This window comes from Onychostruthus taczanowskii, unplaced genomic scaffold (genome assembly GCF_017590055.1).
Source record: "Onychostruthus taczanowskii isolate IOZ18803 unplaced genomic scaffold, ASM1759005v1 scaffold33, whole genome shotgun sequence".
In the NCBI taxonomy this organism is placed as follows: Eukaryota; Metazoa; Chordata; class Aves; order Passeriformes; family Passeridae; genus Onychostruthus; species Onychostruthus taczanowskii.
The window spans coordinates 8408791-8425835 of NW_024500683.1; the positions used below are offsets into that span (position 1 = coordinate 8408791).

At 40.6% G+C, this 17045-nt stretch overlaps 1 protein-coding gene across 1 annotated transcript in view; it reads right to left on the reverse strand.

Moving 5' to 3' along the window:
- Positions 1–17045, reverse strand: part of LRRC1 (leucine rich repeat containing 1) — a 69671-nt gene that overhangs the window by 37702 nt on the left and 14924 nt on the right. Inside the window, exons 2-3 of the mRNA XM_041410662.1 lie at positions 16508–16625; positions 2202–2280 (exon numbers count right to left, since the gene is read on the reverse strand). Coding sequence (XP_041266596.1) covers positions 2202–2280; positions 16508–16625 — 197 coding nt within the window. The remainder of the gene's footprint in view (positions 1–2201; positions 2281–16507; positions 16626–17045) is intronic.

Genomic DNA, 17045 nt, shown 5'->3' on the forward strand with positions numbered 1-17045 from the left:
GATAGGGAGAAGGAAAAAGGCAAATTACAGTGTGGGGTGAGAGGGAGTTTTCATGTGATCAATTGTGTACTGCACTGCTTCATATTCTGGACCTTATTAATAGAAGATGCTCAATATCTTCAAAATGGAGCTTCGAAAGCTCCACTGGGACCACTCATTACCATTCAGACTCTTAACAGGTTTAAGAGTCGAAATGGTTTGATTGTCTTTTGCTCAGCCCTGATGTTAACAGGTAGTTGGACTCAATAATTACTGTAGGTCCCTTCCAACTACAACTATTCTATTCTATTCTCTCTACAGCAGGCACTGTACGTCCATACCTATAATAAATCTATACATGTATATAAATACAAATAAATGCATCTGCTTTTTGCTGATATAAATAATATATAAGCCTGAAATAATCTGAAAACTGCTGGAAAAATGGTCTGCCATCTTTAATGCTCAGTTTCATCAGTGATTTAAGTTTGACAATGAGGCAACATACTGTATTAGTGGTAGGACATTGACTGCAAAGATCTCCAACTGGCTTTTAAGCTTAGAGGAAATAGAGACAAAAATCAACGTCTAAAAAAATGTTCCAGAATACTATACAAAAGTAACTATTTGACTTTCTCACTTTGCCTGGGCAAATCAGAGCAAAAAACCTACATGCTATTATATAGGTAAAACTGAAATTCTGGATCTCATCACAGAAATGCCTGGCAACCAAATGTAAACAGTTCCTGGCATCTGTGCTTTCTAACTTGAACTGCTTGGAGTGATGTTTTCCAGGACATGCATACGCTTTGCAGACACTCATCAAGAATTTTTAGAATTCCCTTAAATTATCAACACAGAGTTATGAGATCTATTTCAACATCACTGAAAAACTCTTTTGTGAATTCCACAAAGCTGTAGCTGTGCATTGGAGGTGCTGTTTAAGGAAACACATTACTCAGGCCTCAGGCCTTACTGAGCACAGAGAATGAATGAAGAAGGGTAACTAGAACACTACTACTGACACTTTTGATTTCAATACCACGAGACACAGATCTGAGCTTTATACACTGCAACTGATGCCTGGAAAAAAGCTGCTCAGTGACCCTCACCACTTGTGTATCTAAACATCAGTTCAGCCTCAGTTTGCTTTGCTGGATTTTTGTGGTATTATTATCCTCACTATATAAATAGGCTACAGAGCCATGGGGATTAAGATCACAAGTGTCCCTTTAATGCTCAGCGATGTGAATTTCAGAGAACTTAGGAGGCACTATGGGCAATATTCAAAGCACACTTCTGAAGAATCTGAGCTGTACACGTGGGAGAAGCAGTCTTGCAAAACCACTGGGGCGGCTTAAGCTCTTACAGACTCCTGTTTGTTAGCACTGCAGCAGCCCAGCCAGCCAGCCAACCCTGCAAGTATCTGCCATCTCAGTACAAAGCAAAGCAGGTCAGTGAGCACCCACTGTGAACACTCTGGCTTATGTGACTTGCTCAGCATCACAAAGGAGCTCTGTGGCAACGGCTGGTTCAAGAAACAGCTCTCCAAATAGTATTCAAAGGTTTTAACTAGCAAATCACCTCTTCTTTGCCAGTTCCATCCTCACTTTACTAGATAAATTCCAAATTCTTCAGCAAATTGAACAGAGAAATGTCAACAAAACTCCTCTTCCATACTAGAAGTGTGCATAACCTCCAAACCTCAGCTCCTCAGAACACAGGCTGGCAGCAGACACAGCAGCCACTGACAAGCACAGTGCATTTCTGCCTCATGTTACTGCATGTCACTGTGTCCCAATTGACGGGAGGGTGATGAAATGCTAGTCCAAGCTTTAATCATTAGTAAAAGCCATTATCTGCAGCAGCTGATCTAAAGTCTATTCCAAATCATCAGGCACCTGGGTTTGTGCCAACTCATTTGCTCTAACCATTGCTGCATCCTTCCCATGTATGAACATGGTTTTCCTATGCATTTAAAAAAAGGGATGAAAATCATTTTATAGACAATCAGATTTACCAAATCAGAATTTTCTGGTTGGCTAATTTCATCCCCACCCAAAGAAAGATGCACATCACTTTTTCAATCTGAACTTTTGCTGCAGTCCCTGCCAGAGGCAAACACTCTAGGTCACAATTTTTAAGGGCTTACGTAAAATCGTAATTGTTACAGCAAGACTGCAATTCCGCTATGTCATATACTAACAAGAAGGTGAAGTTACCTAGTCAGTGGATTGCCACTGAAATCTGCTACCTGTAGTGCTCTGCAGAATGAGATGCTTTCTGGTATTTCAGGAATATCTGCAGAAGAAAAAAAAAAAGGAAAAAATTGTCAGCAACTGTACTGCATCTGCATTGAAATTATTACTTAATGACAGTAAGTAACTCACTAATGCAAGGAGTTATCTTGGTATCTTTCAAGACATTTCAATATGCAAGACTGCTCCCTGTCCAAGTACAGAACTACAGAAGCAGACCCATTTTGTGCTTTTTCACACCCCATTTTCCCCTCCTGCTCTATGTTCATCTTCCGACTACTCACCTGTCCTTGGACTGATCTTTATCAGACTCTGCCCATCAAAAGAATCAGACAACCAACATGCTAGGGCTGCCCTAAAGAGTCAATTATAATCTGAACCTCTGGTGAATTGAGCAATACATGCCCACATTCTGTAGTGGAAGAAGGAACACGGGAAAGGTAAAGCAGTGGAAGGAAGAAGAGAATGTGCAATACTCTCCACGTGTAACTTACACTCATGGAGCAGAAACATCCTCCCTTACACCACAGCCAAGTAATTCGAAAATCAAATTTACACCGACAGGCTGCAAATAAGTGCTACCCTAACTACACCATTTCAGACTGCCAAGAAGTAAACAGAGATATTTGTACATGAAAACAGGTGAATTTTTTTTGAAGGAACTTCAATACAGCACATATATCTACTCAAGTCAAGTACATCTTAGGAAGATGAAATTGTCTTGTGGCACTCCTACAGCAAACTGATTATCCACAAATAGGCTGTGAGCCTTCTGATTAAGTACTTGTTTACTGTCACTGAGATCCAGCAAAAATTAAACAAATATTTTTGTTTCCTTGAATGTCAAAATTATTCTTTAATAATTCTTTAATTTTGAAAGTAATTTTTAAAAAGTAAAATTTTAAGTAAAGGTTGGACTTCTGTTTCAAAGTTTTTGGCTATTTCCACTAACCTCACCAGCCACATATGATCTAAATACATTGAAAAAAAATATGGAAATTAGTTACTTTCCTACCTAGCTGACTAACTCAGAACTGACTACCTATTTATTTTGTTCAGATTTTCTCCCCAAAAGAGGTGTGATGGAGAAAGAAGTGTAGAAAAGAGGAAAGTACCTGCTCACCAGGTTTATCTCTTGCCAGGCAACCTCGCCAAAAGCAGCTAGCTTGAATGCTTCCCAACTCAGAACAAAATCACAGAAAGGTCTGAGTTGGAAAGCATCATCTAGTCCCACCCCTCTGCCACAGGCAGGGACACCTTCCACTAGACCAGGTTGCTCCAAGCCCCATCCAACCTGGCTTGAAGACTTCCAGTAATGGGGCATCCACAGCTTCTCTGGGCAACCTGTTCCAGTCCCTCATCACCCTCACAGCAGTTAATTTCTTCCTAAAATCTCATCTAAATCTAGTCAAATAGACACTGGAACTTCTATCTTGCATTACAGCAACAACAAATACGGACACTGAACTTGGCTAACCAACAGCAAGTAAAAAAAGTCATCCACTATCTACTCTTCATGCTATTCTTACCTGGGAAGTAGCTGGAAACGTTCTGAAAGAGACATCTCTATTTCAAAGCTTCTGAGGACTGAGAATTACTTATTTCTTTGCAACCAAGCCAGTATCCACAAATACATTTAAAATGCATTTATGTACACACACAACATATTCACACAGAGATACACGCTTTAGCATGACGATAATTCTCATTAATTAAAAACAAACTAACAAGGAAATGACAAAAAGTAAAGTTGAAGTAAAAATAACTATCCTAATTTTTTGTGGAAAAAATATATACGTATAAAAAAGCAACACATAAAGCAGAAGATAAATCCTCATTGAAGAGGTTTCTAAAACTAATCATGCTACTGACTTCCTCCACCAAAAGACAGTTTCACTGCCACACTGCAAATAGTTTCTCTTGTACTCCTGTAAGATGTACTACAAAACTCAGAAAATATGCCTTCTCAGCAGAAGTATTTTGACATGCTTTTTCTGTTATAACAGTTTTGGATACCATCTGTGAAAGCCAACAATCATCCAAGCTAAGGAAAAAAAATCACTCCAATATATATAAAATACCATTTGCAATAACACAGTACAGGCACTGCTTATAGTTTGGATGCATTTGCAAATTACTGAATCTGTTCTGGAAATAAAATGTGCTTTCCCAGACTATGAAGTCAGTACATGAGCAAAACTCTTCAATAAGAAATGAAAACAGACACAGCAAAACCAAGAGAAATTTCATTTTTGTGGGTTTCTCTCACATAATCTCTGACCCAGGTGACCTGAGTAAAGCAATGTTGGAAGGAAGACTTTTCGACGGTCAAGAGGCACTGGGTTAGAGAACACCTAGGCAGACCTGACTTTCTCAAGTCCAAGGGCCCTGCTGGTTTACACGTGCTGAGGGAGCTGGTGAACACCATGGCCAGGCCACTCATGATCATCTCTCAAAGGTCATGGGGATGAAGAGAAGTGTCTAAGGATTGGCAAAAAAGCAAATGTCAGCCCAATCTACAAAAAAAAAGCAAGAAGAACCCAAGGAACTGCTGGCCTGCCAGCCTCACCTCAGTCCCTCCAAATGGATGACAAGAAGGTGATCAGAAATAGCATGGATTCACACCTGATGAAATTTATTGCCTTCCACAATGAAACAATTATCTGGATGGATGAGGGGAGAACAATGGATATTGTCTCTCTGGACTTCAGCAAGGCTTTTGACACTGTCTCCACAATAACCTTGCAGGCAAACTCAGTAGGTGCAGACAGTGAGATGGACAGAGAACTCATTGAGCTGTGAGTCCACACCTGGAGAACTGTGTCGCATTCCAGGCTCCCCAGTGTGAGACAGGGAGCTCCTGAAACAGCTCCAACAGAGGGCAACAAAGATGATTAAGGGACAGGAGCACCCCTCTTACAAAGAAAGGCTGAGGGACCTGGGCCTGTTCACCTCAAGAAGAGACAGCTGAGAAGGGAACTCATCAGTGCCTATCAGTATCTGAAGGGAGGGTGTCAAGAGGATGTTTCCAGGCTCTTCTTGATGGTGCCAAGCAATAGGACAAAAGGCAACAGACAGAAACTGATGCACAGGAAGTTCCACCTGACTATAAGGAAAAACATCTTTACTGTGCAGGTGGCCAAGCACTGGAACAGGTTGCCCAGAGAGGTTGTGGAGTCTTCTCCCTGGAAATATTCAAGAATGAACTGGACACAATCCTGTGCAATGTGGTCTAGGACAATCCTGCTTGAGCAGGGAGGTTGGATTAATGACCCACTGTGATCCTTTCAAATATTACCCCTTCTCTGATTTTGTAAAGTACATTTTCCTCCTCCTCACTTGATTCTCTTTCACTATTCATTTCTCTCCTCTGCCTATCTGGACAAAAGAATGGACAAAAATTCAGCGCAGCTCTCTGAAGCGAGGATCATCATACATTTACTGAAGTCAAATAGGTTGAAATGTAACTCATTTTCATTGCCAAGCATCTTAAAAAGGTTTCTCAAGCAAAACACAAGATACTTTATCACTACGTGTGAAAACTAGTGTAACATTGCATTGAATAAATGAATTCAGAAGAGAAAAGGCGTATTTTACTATATGACAAAAAATTGAGTGATAATTGCAGCAGAGAAGATAAAAGTAGAAAATAAAACCACTGACTTAATCAACCGGAATGCAACAGAGGATATCAAAATATATAAAGAAGTCCTTGTGTCTCTTGATGGATTAAGAACCTTTCACCATTAGTGCTGAGTACTCGATTTTGTTACAGACATTAACATCTATGTACCTGCCAATATCAGCAACAGTAAGGTTAGATACTTTTCTTGCCACTGCTGGATAACCAGCTCAAATCCTACTTAAATATCTAGGATTCTTCTAATGCTACACTCTGATGAATGCTTTGCTTTTACACGATGTGCCCCAGATGTTCTGGTATGCAGATTGTGCAGCACTGCTAATAATAAAGCCATAAACCAAACATAAGCCCTGTGACGTGTGACAGCACAGATACACTGACAGCAGAAATGAAGTTGCGGCAGCAGCAGTGGATCAAAATCAAGCTCAGCAGTCATGTATACAAGAGGGCATAGGTCCCCTTCTCCATTCAAAACACCTCTTCAGATGTTTATATGTTTATTGTTACAGTTTGCACAAGAATTTGCTAACAATTTAGCAAGTCCTGTACAAGTAACTTTAGGAGTAAGTTTGACACTAGGGAATTCTGTACTGCCTAGATAAGGAAATTACTTCTGAAAATCCTTCTGATTGATGATAATCCTTTCCTCCTCCCCCCACCTCTTTTTTTGTTTTGGAAGATTTTTACAACAGTTACATCACTCAATCCACATTCCCCCACTTTTCTTCCTCTAATGACTGGGAGAGTTATTTTTAAACTGATAAAATTTCTGTATGGCATATTTTTCCAACATTCTATATTAAATTTCAAGAACTGATAATATTCCATCTACACAAAGGCTATAGTACACCCAGCATCCTTTATACCTCCTGCGCTATTGAACATAATTTCCAACACCTAACCAATATCACAACAGCAATGGCCAGGAAAGTCCTAGGCTGTGACGGGGCTGCCAGATCAGAGCTACTCAAACAGTGACTATTGAGTCAAAATAAAAAACGTATTTTTGCAAGAACTTTGCTGAACTCTCAGATATGAGAGATTCCTCAGGGAGAGTTCACCACGCTCAAGAGTCCTTCAGGGAGCAACTACTGGATGCAGTCACATTTTCCAGCTATGAAGGCAACACAGAGCACCATGTGTTAGGAGCGCTGGAGCTGGCACACTGCATATACCCCAGCCAGAATCAGCTGAACAGATCCGATTTACCTGGTCAGAGTGGAAAGTCCACCAAGAGGTATATACAGCACTTTTACATAAGACAAAACGCCTTTAACTGCTTAGCAACTAGTGGTAATTCATAAATGTAATTCAGCAGCTGATTAGTTTACACTGAATTTATACCCAAGGAAGCCCATTCTAGACTCAAAGACTGTGAATCCATGCAGCACTATCCCTCAGGAGAGATAACCAGCAGCAAACCAGGTCTCATCCACTCAATTCAATACACAGATTATTTTTCATCCCCCTCTTTTCACATACATAATATACATGATCAACTACAGTATTTACACATACACCCACACACACCAAAGGTCCATCGAAGCATTAAGCATCACAACACTCAAGAGATTTAGGAGCCTAAAGGTTCTCTTGTCACTTCCAGGGAGGTTCCTTCATGTCACCCACCTTCTCAGAGGGTTCCCTGAGAAGCCTGCTCTTGGAAAAGCTCAGTTTTCCAGCCCTGCTCTCCACCTCTCCTCCCTCCAATAAACATGGAAGGAAACTGCCCACTTTGTCAAATACCTTTCAAGTGGGAATTTGTGCTGCAGGCATTCGTTTGTCTTTTTGCAGGGCTCTCCAGCTGGAAAGCCCAGCTGAGCAGGCTGCTGTGTCACAGATGTCCCCACCACATCTCTCCACCCTCCCAAAAGCAGCCAAATGCAGCTCCCAAGGATCTGATCCTGCAGGGGGAAGGGATGGAGGAAGGTTACTCATCCTCTCCCTCCATTTGCATACTGAGGTCATGACATTCACATTGATCAGACAGGTTTCCCTTTTTTTAAAACCAGGAGGCTCTGCTACCAGCCCTGAAGTCAGAAGTAATCAACCTCTTTCGATGAAGTGCTGCAAGTTTTGGGGCACAATGTGACAGGAGTCATATGGTTCTTGCAAAGTCTATTGAGATGAAGTAGTTCTTGAACAGGTTGTAACATTTTCCTCTTCAGGCTCTGAAGCTGAGGATATACAACATACAAGAGAAAGCTCTTTCAAGACCTGTCTTTAAAGCTTTAAGGAAAATTCACCAACAGGTTCAGGTTGCATTTTCTCAAGTAAATCCTTTACTGAATAATTAACGAGAAACTGAAGAGACATGTCTCATTTCTCCTCCTCACTGCTTCTGGAAACATCCCTTTTCAAAACAACAGGAGCACCAGGGACAAAGTCCTCACAAAACAGCATTTCACGCGTACATTTATACTGGACACATTACTGGAAAGAAAACAGTGCAGGGACATGAGAACAAGCTGGGTTTTTGAACAGATAGCATGTTGTAATTCGACAGACTATCCTCAGCTGCAGCAAGCAGCAGCAACAGAGATCAGGAGCTGTAAATTTGAAACAGGAGGAAAAAAGAAGCGGAGAGAGAGGGAAGAGCTGGAAGACCAGATCACAAGGAAACAATAGTTCCAGGTGAATTAAGTGGAAGAGCCCAAGTTTGACAACAAATTTATGTATTCTACTTTTTTACTTATACATGCCAGTCAAGAGTTAAAGAAGAGTTAATGGAGATATTTTTATAAGACTTTCCACCTTGGACCTCAAGGATAATTACAATTAAATACTTTTAGTCTGAGAAGTAAGGGTAAAAAAATGTGAAAATTAGTATTCTACCTACGAAGCTGTGGATGAGAGAAAGTGTTTTAACAGCAAAGTTCCAGATTTATTGCAGATTAATTCTTCATTAACTTCATTGTCATGTCATCTCACATTCCCTATAAAATAGAAACTGAATAAACTGAAACCCAAGCAAATCTGTGAATACATAACTAACAACTTCTGTCTGCAGATTACCATTTTATGATCTCTAATCCAGATTATGCAGAAAATTAAGTCTTTATTTTATGTCATTCCTATGTGTACTGTGTGATGTCTAACACTCTAGCTGACACTTCAGAAGCCTAAGCTTGGCCTGCTCCTCTCCATAGCTTTCCTTTGACTTTGTATGAAGGCACTACTGCTAGATGCACACATAAATACATCAGCAAAGTCTCATCAGAAAGAACTGTTAAATCTGGCAGAACATGCCATGATGAAAAAATCCACTTTTCTGTAATCCATTTAAAAATAACATCTTCTAGACTTCTCTAATTAAATTATTCTATCATGAGATTTCATTTATCTTCTCTTTCTCAATCACAATCAGCACCTGCTGCTTCTTGCCTCTCCTTGATGAGAAGCCCTGCACAAGGACATGGTCCAGTAATTTCTCTCCTCACCTTACTTCTCCTGCTGCATATAAAGCTCTCCCTCTTCCTCCAACCTACTGACATCAAATTCATTTTAGTGACACAGATTCACAAATCAGATTCACTTTTACATCACTTCTTCAAAGTAAGTAAGAATTTCTACATGTCTGAGGCACTCTGCAGAGATCCAGAGTCCAAAATTAATTTGCAGTAGGTGTTTCTTTCTTCCCTAATATGCTCCTTTCTACATCAATCCCTAAACCTCATGTGTAAGATATTAAAGTGATGATGCTTTTAAGCACAAATTTTAAACTAACCTCAAGAGAGAAATGGGAGATAATACAAAGAAAAGGTATGTCCCAAGAAATTAGAGGTGTCAAAAAAACCCCAACCCCTACATCAAAACTCAAACACACAACTAACTGTTAGCAAGCAACTACCTAAATCAGCAAAAAATTCTCTTATCTCCAAGTTTTCATTAGCACAAAAAAAAAATCCCAAAAATCCCCACAAAACCAAAAACTAGTTACTATTCAGACTATATGCAGTTACTATTCAGTTACTATATGCAGACTGAAGTTTAAGTTACTCTACCACCATACAAAACACAACAGTCTCTGGTGGGGTGTTCCATCACTTTCAGGTGTACACACCAGGGTTGCAGCAACTGCATTCACAGGATGCTTTCTTGTATCAGATAAGACATGTCCATGCAGGAGTAGGAGAGCAAATCTTGTTTGTCTGTAAGCACTCACTTGGACACAAATCAGTTCAGAAGGAAAACAAGCAACATCCAGCAGTTCCACATCTCAACAAAATAGATGTATTTGTCAACTACACTGCCTTCCAGCATAGGTTGCTGGCTTGGGCTTTTTTCCTTGTCCACTGAGCAAGAAAGCATCAATTCCCATCTATTTCTTAGCATTCTAGGTGTTGCTATTCACCACCAGACCTGTATCGCACATTCATGCTAAGGCAGCTGGTGGCAGGCAGTGAAGAAGAGGATTTCATTAAGGAATTCTCGGCTCAGATGATGTGGAAATGCAGCAGAGATGGACAGCCAGACTCTAGGCAAGGGCACAAAGCAACAGCAGCAGCTGCCAGACAAGAGAGCAGAATCCATGTGAGGATGCAGGACAAGATCAGAAAACTCCAAAGTGCTTCCCCCTACTTAGCTTATCTCTTCACGGTAAAATAGCTGGATCACCAGCCCAGGCTAAACCAAAACAAGTGTTCAAGCCTTTCCTCCATCAGAATATCTAGTTTGAAAAAATAGTGATTATCTTGTTTTCAGTGGGGGAGAGGAAAAGAGGAACACTTACTTTATGGGCAGAAGGGAAGGATCCTGCAGTACAGAAAACAGGCATACCTTGGAGAGCAGGTGGCTGAACTAAAAGGGAAAGCACTGATGTGCAGGCACTGATACAAACAAGTGAGCTGTGTCTCAGACAGCAAAGCAAGGATTCTACACCCCCCTTCAGCAAGATGGACCGATGGACGCTCTGCAGGAAAGCTTCTGCCTACTCACCTGGCCCTCTAATTCCTTGTTGAATAAAATCTACCTATGACACAATGCGTGTGGTGTCCTGAGGATGACCAAGATCTCTAAAGAGACTTTCAATTGGGTTGTAAAGTGACTAAAAAGAACAAACACTTCAAATAAAAAGCAGAAATATCAAATTGCCTACAGCCGAAAGTAGGACAGTTAAATACCATTGTTGTAGAGTTCTCCAAGCACCCTGAGAGCTGAAGACAAAACAAAATCTAAGTTTCTAAATTTGCAACTGTCATCCATTTTGGAAGCAAGGAAAACTTAAGAATAAGGCTCATGGAGCACTTACGATACTGATCTTCTAGAGACTGACTTCCAAAGTCTTGGACCATGCTCAGACCTTGCATAGCAGTAATGTAGTCTTTCCTCACACAGTGCAGTGATTATTGACATGCTTGTGAGGAACCATCTCTACTGTTATGGTAATCCTAAAGTAGCATATTTATCTTTGGTTAAATCTGTAATTATTTTCATATAAATGACAGCATACGGCAACTGTGTGGAGAAAGGATTTTGAAATGAAATATCCTCATGTCACAAGACCTGTGTCCAGAAGAACCACATTATCAATACAGTCATAAGCTTAGTTCAAACAGAGACTACAAAAATAGGTAGCAACTAATATACCATGTACCCAGAACTATGAACTGCACACATTAAACAAACAGTGTTATTCTTATTGGTTATCATAGTAAAGAACCATATGGAGAGTTTAGTACCAAGCACCATGTAGAGCCAAATATAGCTTAACAAGATGTGCCCACACACAGATTTCCTCAGTAAGATGCCACAGCAAAATCCATCACTCCTCATTTCACAAAGTAATGGGTCTCAGCTCCAACGAGAGCTGAATCAGCAAACAGAACAGGAATAATCTATCTACCAATGAGATAAAAAACAATTTCATTCTCCCACTGCACTCACACTTGCATCTTTTCCACAGTTTTGAGTCTCGGGGCTTGGACATAACACCAAACTGCAAGGTTACAGACCCCTTCCACAGAAGACCACACCATCTGAGTCCCCTTACCTGCTGCCAGCTGGAAAGTCACTACAGACAGTCAGTGCAAAACTGCCAGCACAGAGCAACTAGCAGTGCTATGGGCTTGCACGACCAAGCCCTTGGTATACACATTCAATGGAAGCAAGAGGAGCAGCAGAAAAGCCTGGCAGGCTTTGATCACAAATAGACAGCAACTCACAGGTAGACACAGCAGGGCAGGAAGCTCCTCTCCTACAAAAGCAACGAGGTCAGCCTGCATCAGAGAAAGGATGGTTCAAATGGCACTCCTGAAGCTGGGAAGGATAGGAAGGCCACTCCAGTGCCTAATTCCTACTATCCCAGCTCACAGTGACTTTCTTTTTATGCTAAAAGAGCTGAATGAAACAAGCTGCTGACAATCTGTCAATGGCTGTGAAAGGTGTATGACATTAAGAACAAAAAACCTGGCTCCCACAGCACACCTGGTAAGAGAAAGCGTGTTCAGGATAGAAATTTCTTTCAAATAAGAACACAACAGTTAAATTAACACCTCCAGGGCATTTTAAGGAACATGCAATATCATGACAAAAAACACATCAGTGGAGCTTGGAGGATTTAGTATTTGTCAAAGGCAAACAACACCCTTCTTCTTGGAGAAGAGGGATACTAAAAAGGATTGCACCACCTCTGCAAGAGCACAGCATACATGCATCATAACCCTGAATATCAGCATGCATTAAATTAACTACAGAAACTTTATGCATTGCCCCTCCTGTCTAGAAGAAGCTACAGAACAAGAAAAGCCATTAACATTTTAATGAACCTGGGATAGCAGGGCCCTAAGCTTTAAGAATTTGGCCTCCAGGGGTTGTGCAAGAAGAAAAGGGGGGAGGGAGTGGCTGAATGAAATCTCTGGGGGGGTGAGCAGCAGGGGTAGCAACCTGCTACAACTCACAGGGATCTGAAACACAGGGCATGGCTCTGGAAGGAAGGGAAGCTAAATGAAGAGCCAGTCGAGGCACCAGGAAAGAACTGCAGACATTCGAGCACATCTTTCTGTCTTTGGAGACTGCACTTCATAAATCACAGGGTCTTTCAGGACTTACCTGAGAGAATGTCCGAGTGCTGTGGGGTAGAAAAATAGCACACAGGCATTTCTCACTGTGCTTAGAGCAGAATTTCCCCCTTCCTCATGCAGAGCAAAGACTCGCACCGGAGCTCAACACAAAGCACCTGAGTCCTACCCAAACTTGAGGGTCATCAAGCAAGAATGCTTCAGTGACCCAGTGTCTTCACACAATTCACCCGTGGTATGAGAATCCAGGGAAAGATTTAATCAACCCCGGGGAGTCTGAGGGAACCAGCAGTATCTTCAGACACACAGCAGGTGAGTATCTATCTCAGAAGATTCCTCAGGGAGCACTCCTGAGTTTCAGACATTCTTTGCCAGCAAGACAAAACTCAGGCATGTACTGTTGAAATCCTACTGAGTCTGTTTTCTTTAGCCTTAGAATGAGTACATGAACTTTTTGAACAACTTGATACCAAGTAGCAGAGATAAACTGGATTGCCAAATAACCTTCGAAGTGCTCACCATCACTATGCTGTTTTCTTAGCACAGCTTCTCTGCCCTCTTATATTCCAATCCTTGATTCATCCTTTCAACCTTAGCATAAATAACAGCCTCAGCCAGACTAGAAAAGCACAGTAGGGATGCTTCCTAGGAAATCTGCATGAACACATGGGCCTTGCAGGGCATGAGAAATAGCATCAACATGCAAATACTCCAGGAAAGGTTTAAGAATATATGGCTGCTAGCCTTCCCAAATCCTTTTCCTTCTGCACCACTGAGGCTATCCTTACCCTCCACAGACTTCTCACACATACACAGGGAGCATCAAATTTACATCTGCTCAAGACTTTTTAGTCTTATTTCTTCGAAGGATTTATGTAGTTCTAGATTCACTCATTAACAAAGAAACTGCGTAAATAATTTATTATTGTAGCACATTTTTAACATCGATGCTAGCATGTCTTGGGCATTGTAGAACACCTGAGAATTTAAGAGAGACACATTTCAGAGTTTCCCAAGTGCCTACAAAGCAGGGCTACTTACACAGCACATAATGCTGTATGGCACAGGCATACAGAGCTATCTCCAGAGATCAGCAGAGACTGATCCCTCCTCTAGATTCAGCACCTCACAGCTGCTCCAAGCACAACTGGCCACCGCAGCTTGGAAGGGCACCCAAGCCCACCCACCATCTCACAAGGCTTTCAAAGACCATATGTTGGCCAAAGGGTTATAAAGTAGGAGAAAGGAAAACATATTACCATTTTATTATGGCAGAAATGGAAGTACTCTGTTTATTCAAAATCCTTTCCTTGTTCTGTGATGAGAGGTTAAAACAGAAAAAGCTATTCCCATGTAGAGAACATTAAATGAATTTATATCTGCATTTTTAAGCTCTTGAGGAAACAGAATGGCCAGAACTGAAGGCAATTAGTGCACCAAACCAGACAACTAGAACAACAAAAAACACAGAACAATGATCTCTTATTTCCCAAGCTCAGATGTCACCATCACACTTTCCTATTCATGCAGCATACTGCATTTCGAAAAGCAGAGCTGTTTTTCTCTGCCTGAAAGGAATATGAAGAGTTCCAATTTTTTTTTTTTTTCCTAAGTAGTTTTAGGCAGTCAGAAAAACAAAAACTTTCAGAGTGCAAACCACTGAACAGGACAAACCTGTGGCAGGTTTAGAATGAGACATACTGGGAGGTGGATTCAAAATACAAAGCTAATAAATTAAATTACTGTAAATCTCAAAAACCTTTTGCGAGAATTCCCCCTGCAGAACCCCAGATGGTGTGTTTTGCCTTTTGATTTGGAGAACCATAAGACAATCATAAAAATGGCCAAACAGTGGAAAGTAAGACTAGTTATTTTCCACCACGGCCCCCCTGCACCACATTGCACGGTGCATTTTTAATTTGAAGAGTCAAGTCATGCAGTAACTGTGACATAATTAAGCAGAGGGAAATGGTATCAGCCACCTTCTGCAATGAACCATAGAGAAAAGAAAGCAATGCAATAAAATGGGTAATTAACACTGGACCTTGGATATAGGAAAGGAGCTGCTCCCTGCCACCAGCATTAGTTCAACCTATTACTGGAAAAAAATACTTCCCTGTGCAGTAACTTCTAATGACACACGCATCTACCCAGCCATAAACATTCACACCATCTGCTCTTGTTACAGTTGAGTTCTCAAGCCAACTTCCAAGCCAGGCTGACAAGAGTTCACATGGCTCTGATCCACCAGCTCTTTTCCAACTAGTTATTCATTTGCAAAGAGAATTACTAAGCCAACAGAGGGTTTCTTTTTGTATAAAGTCTGTCACTGACAGCACCTAACTCAGCCAAACTCAGTAGCCAAATACCACATCAACTAATGTTCATGTATTTCTAAAATGTTTTAACTAATCTGTCTCTTCAGTCTCTGGGGTTTTTTCCAGTTTTCTTCTCTTAAAAGGTTTTCCAAATGTACATAAAATTATACGGTTCACAGAAATTTTTCAGCAATTGCCGGGAGACTCATCACGCTTCATCAATTATATTATCAGATAAAGACAGAATTTAAAGCACCAAACAAATAAAGTAAATATGCTATGGAAAGGTGAAGTACCAACAATATTCTTCAGCCACAAAGAGTTGATGTGAAGTCAAACCATCAAGAAAAAGAAGACTCCCTGTTACACTGTTTATTTTCTTGAATATTCAATTACAACCCTCATTTATTTACAAGGTTACACAACCTTGATCGCTCCCACCCTTCCATCACAGCTGAGAGAGCATTTTGTGCACATCCACTGCACGTAAGGAAGCAAAAATAGCTGACAGTTGCTCTAATTTGGTAACACAGATTCACTGTTTTTAGATCACTGGGTCAAAAGACTGCTTAAAGGTGACCCACCAGCCCCTGAACTCCTTGTAGAACTAGTAAGTTCACCAGGCCACAGGAAAAAAAAAGATGTCCTCCATCACAATGCAGGACAATATATGCAGCAAGCAAACAATAAACCCATGCTGATTCCAACAACACATTTTAGAAGACAGTTTCTCCCATCATTCTTTTCTGAATTTATCTTTGCAGTTGACAAACAGACTGATTCTTCTTCCAAAAGTACAACTAGAAATACCAGCACTCTGCCTCTTGCTAATCCCAGGTAAAGAGCAAAGCAGAGATAAAGAACTGGACTTCTAACCCACAGGCAGTCCTTTTTTTAGGACAGAAAGCAGCTTTATTTTTTTTCAACTTTTTTTTTCTAGTTTTTTTCCATCTCTAAATGCCAGGCATTTCAGAGAGCTTGGGAAAAGAAGTCAACATTGTGACAGATACACATATGAAACTACCACATGAAGCATTTTTTAAATTGAAAAATAAAGCAGGCTCTCAGAAACACAGAACTACAGTCAAGTACTATTTTATTTCTACTACAAGCTCCCTTCTGCTCTTTCCCTCCTTCCTTCTAGAAGTAGAGGTAAATCCACGAATTAGACAAGAAAGTGTTCTGTAGAACACAGATAACAATTTTGAGACAGAAAAACCCTACTAACCCAGTTTTCTAGACCATGTCACAGGACAGTATAGAATCAAACAAATTAACTTTGGAGCTTACCATTTCGAGACAAATCAAGTTCCACCAGCTGCATGAAATTTGCTATTTCTGGAGGGAGCCGTTGGATTTCATTATCACTAAGTCCAAGTTTCCGTAACTTCACAAGCTGAAAGAAAGGCTGAAGGAAAGAAAAAAAATTACATTTCAGAAAATAATCACATAACTCACATATAGGCATAATAAATGATGAGGAATAACTGGAATCACTTTCAAAATGTGAGCTAATTAAAGCTATTGCATGGCATTAGTTATGCAGATCTCCTCCACACCTGTACCAGAACAAACATTTTGTTTTAATTTTCACATGCAGACAAACTATAACCTGTATTTTAGCTAAAATGAAAATGTATGGAAAAAAAATAATCCATAAAGCTTGCTGTTAAAAGATCATTGCAGATAGGCACTACCAAAATCCAGAGTGCCAGCTTCAAGTCATTAATGGGATAAGGCCACCAAGCAGAGTAATTAAAAGCATCCTAATTACACACCAGGGCTCATTAGGAAGTTAATGCAGAGGGACACTTCCAAAGAGCAAGAT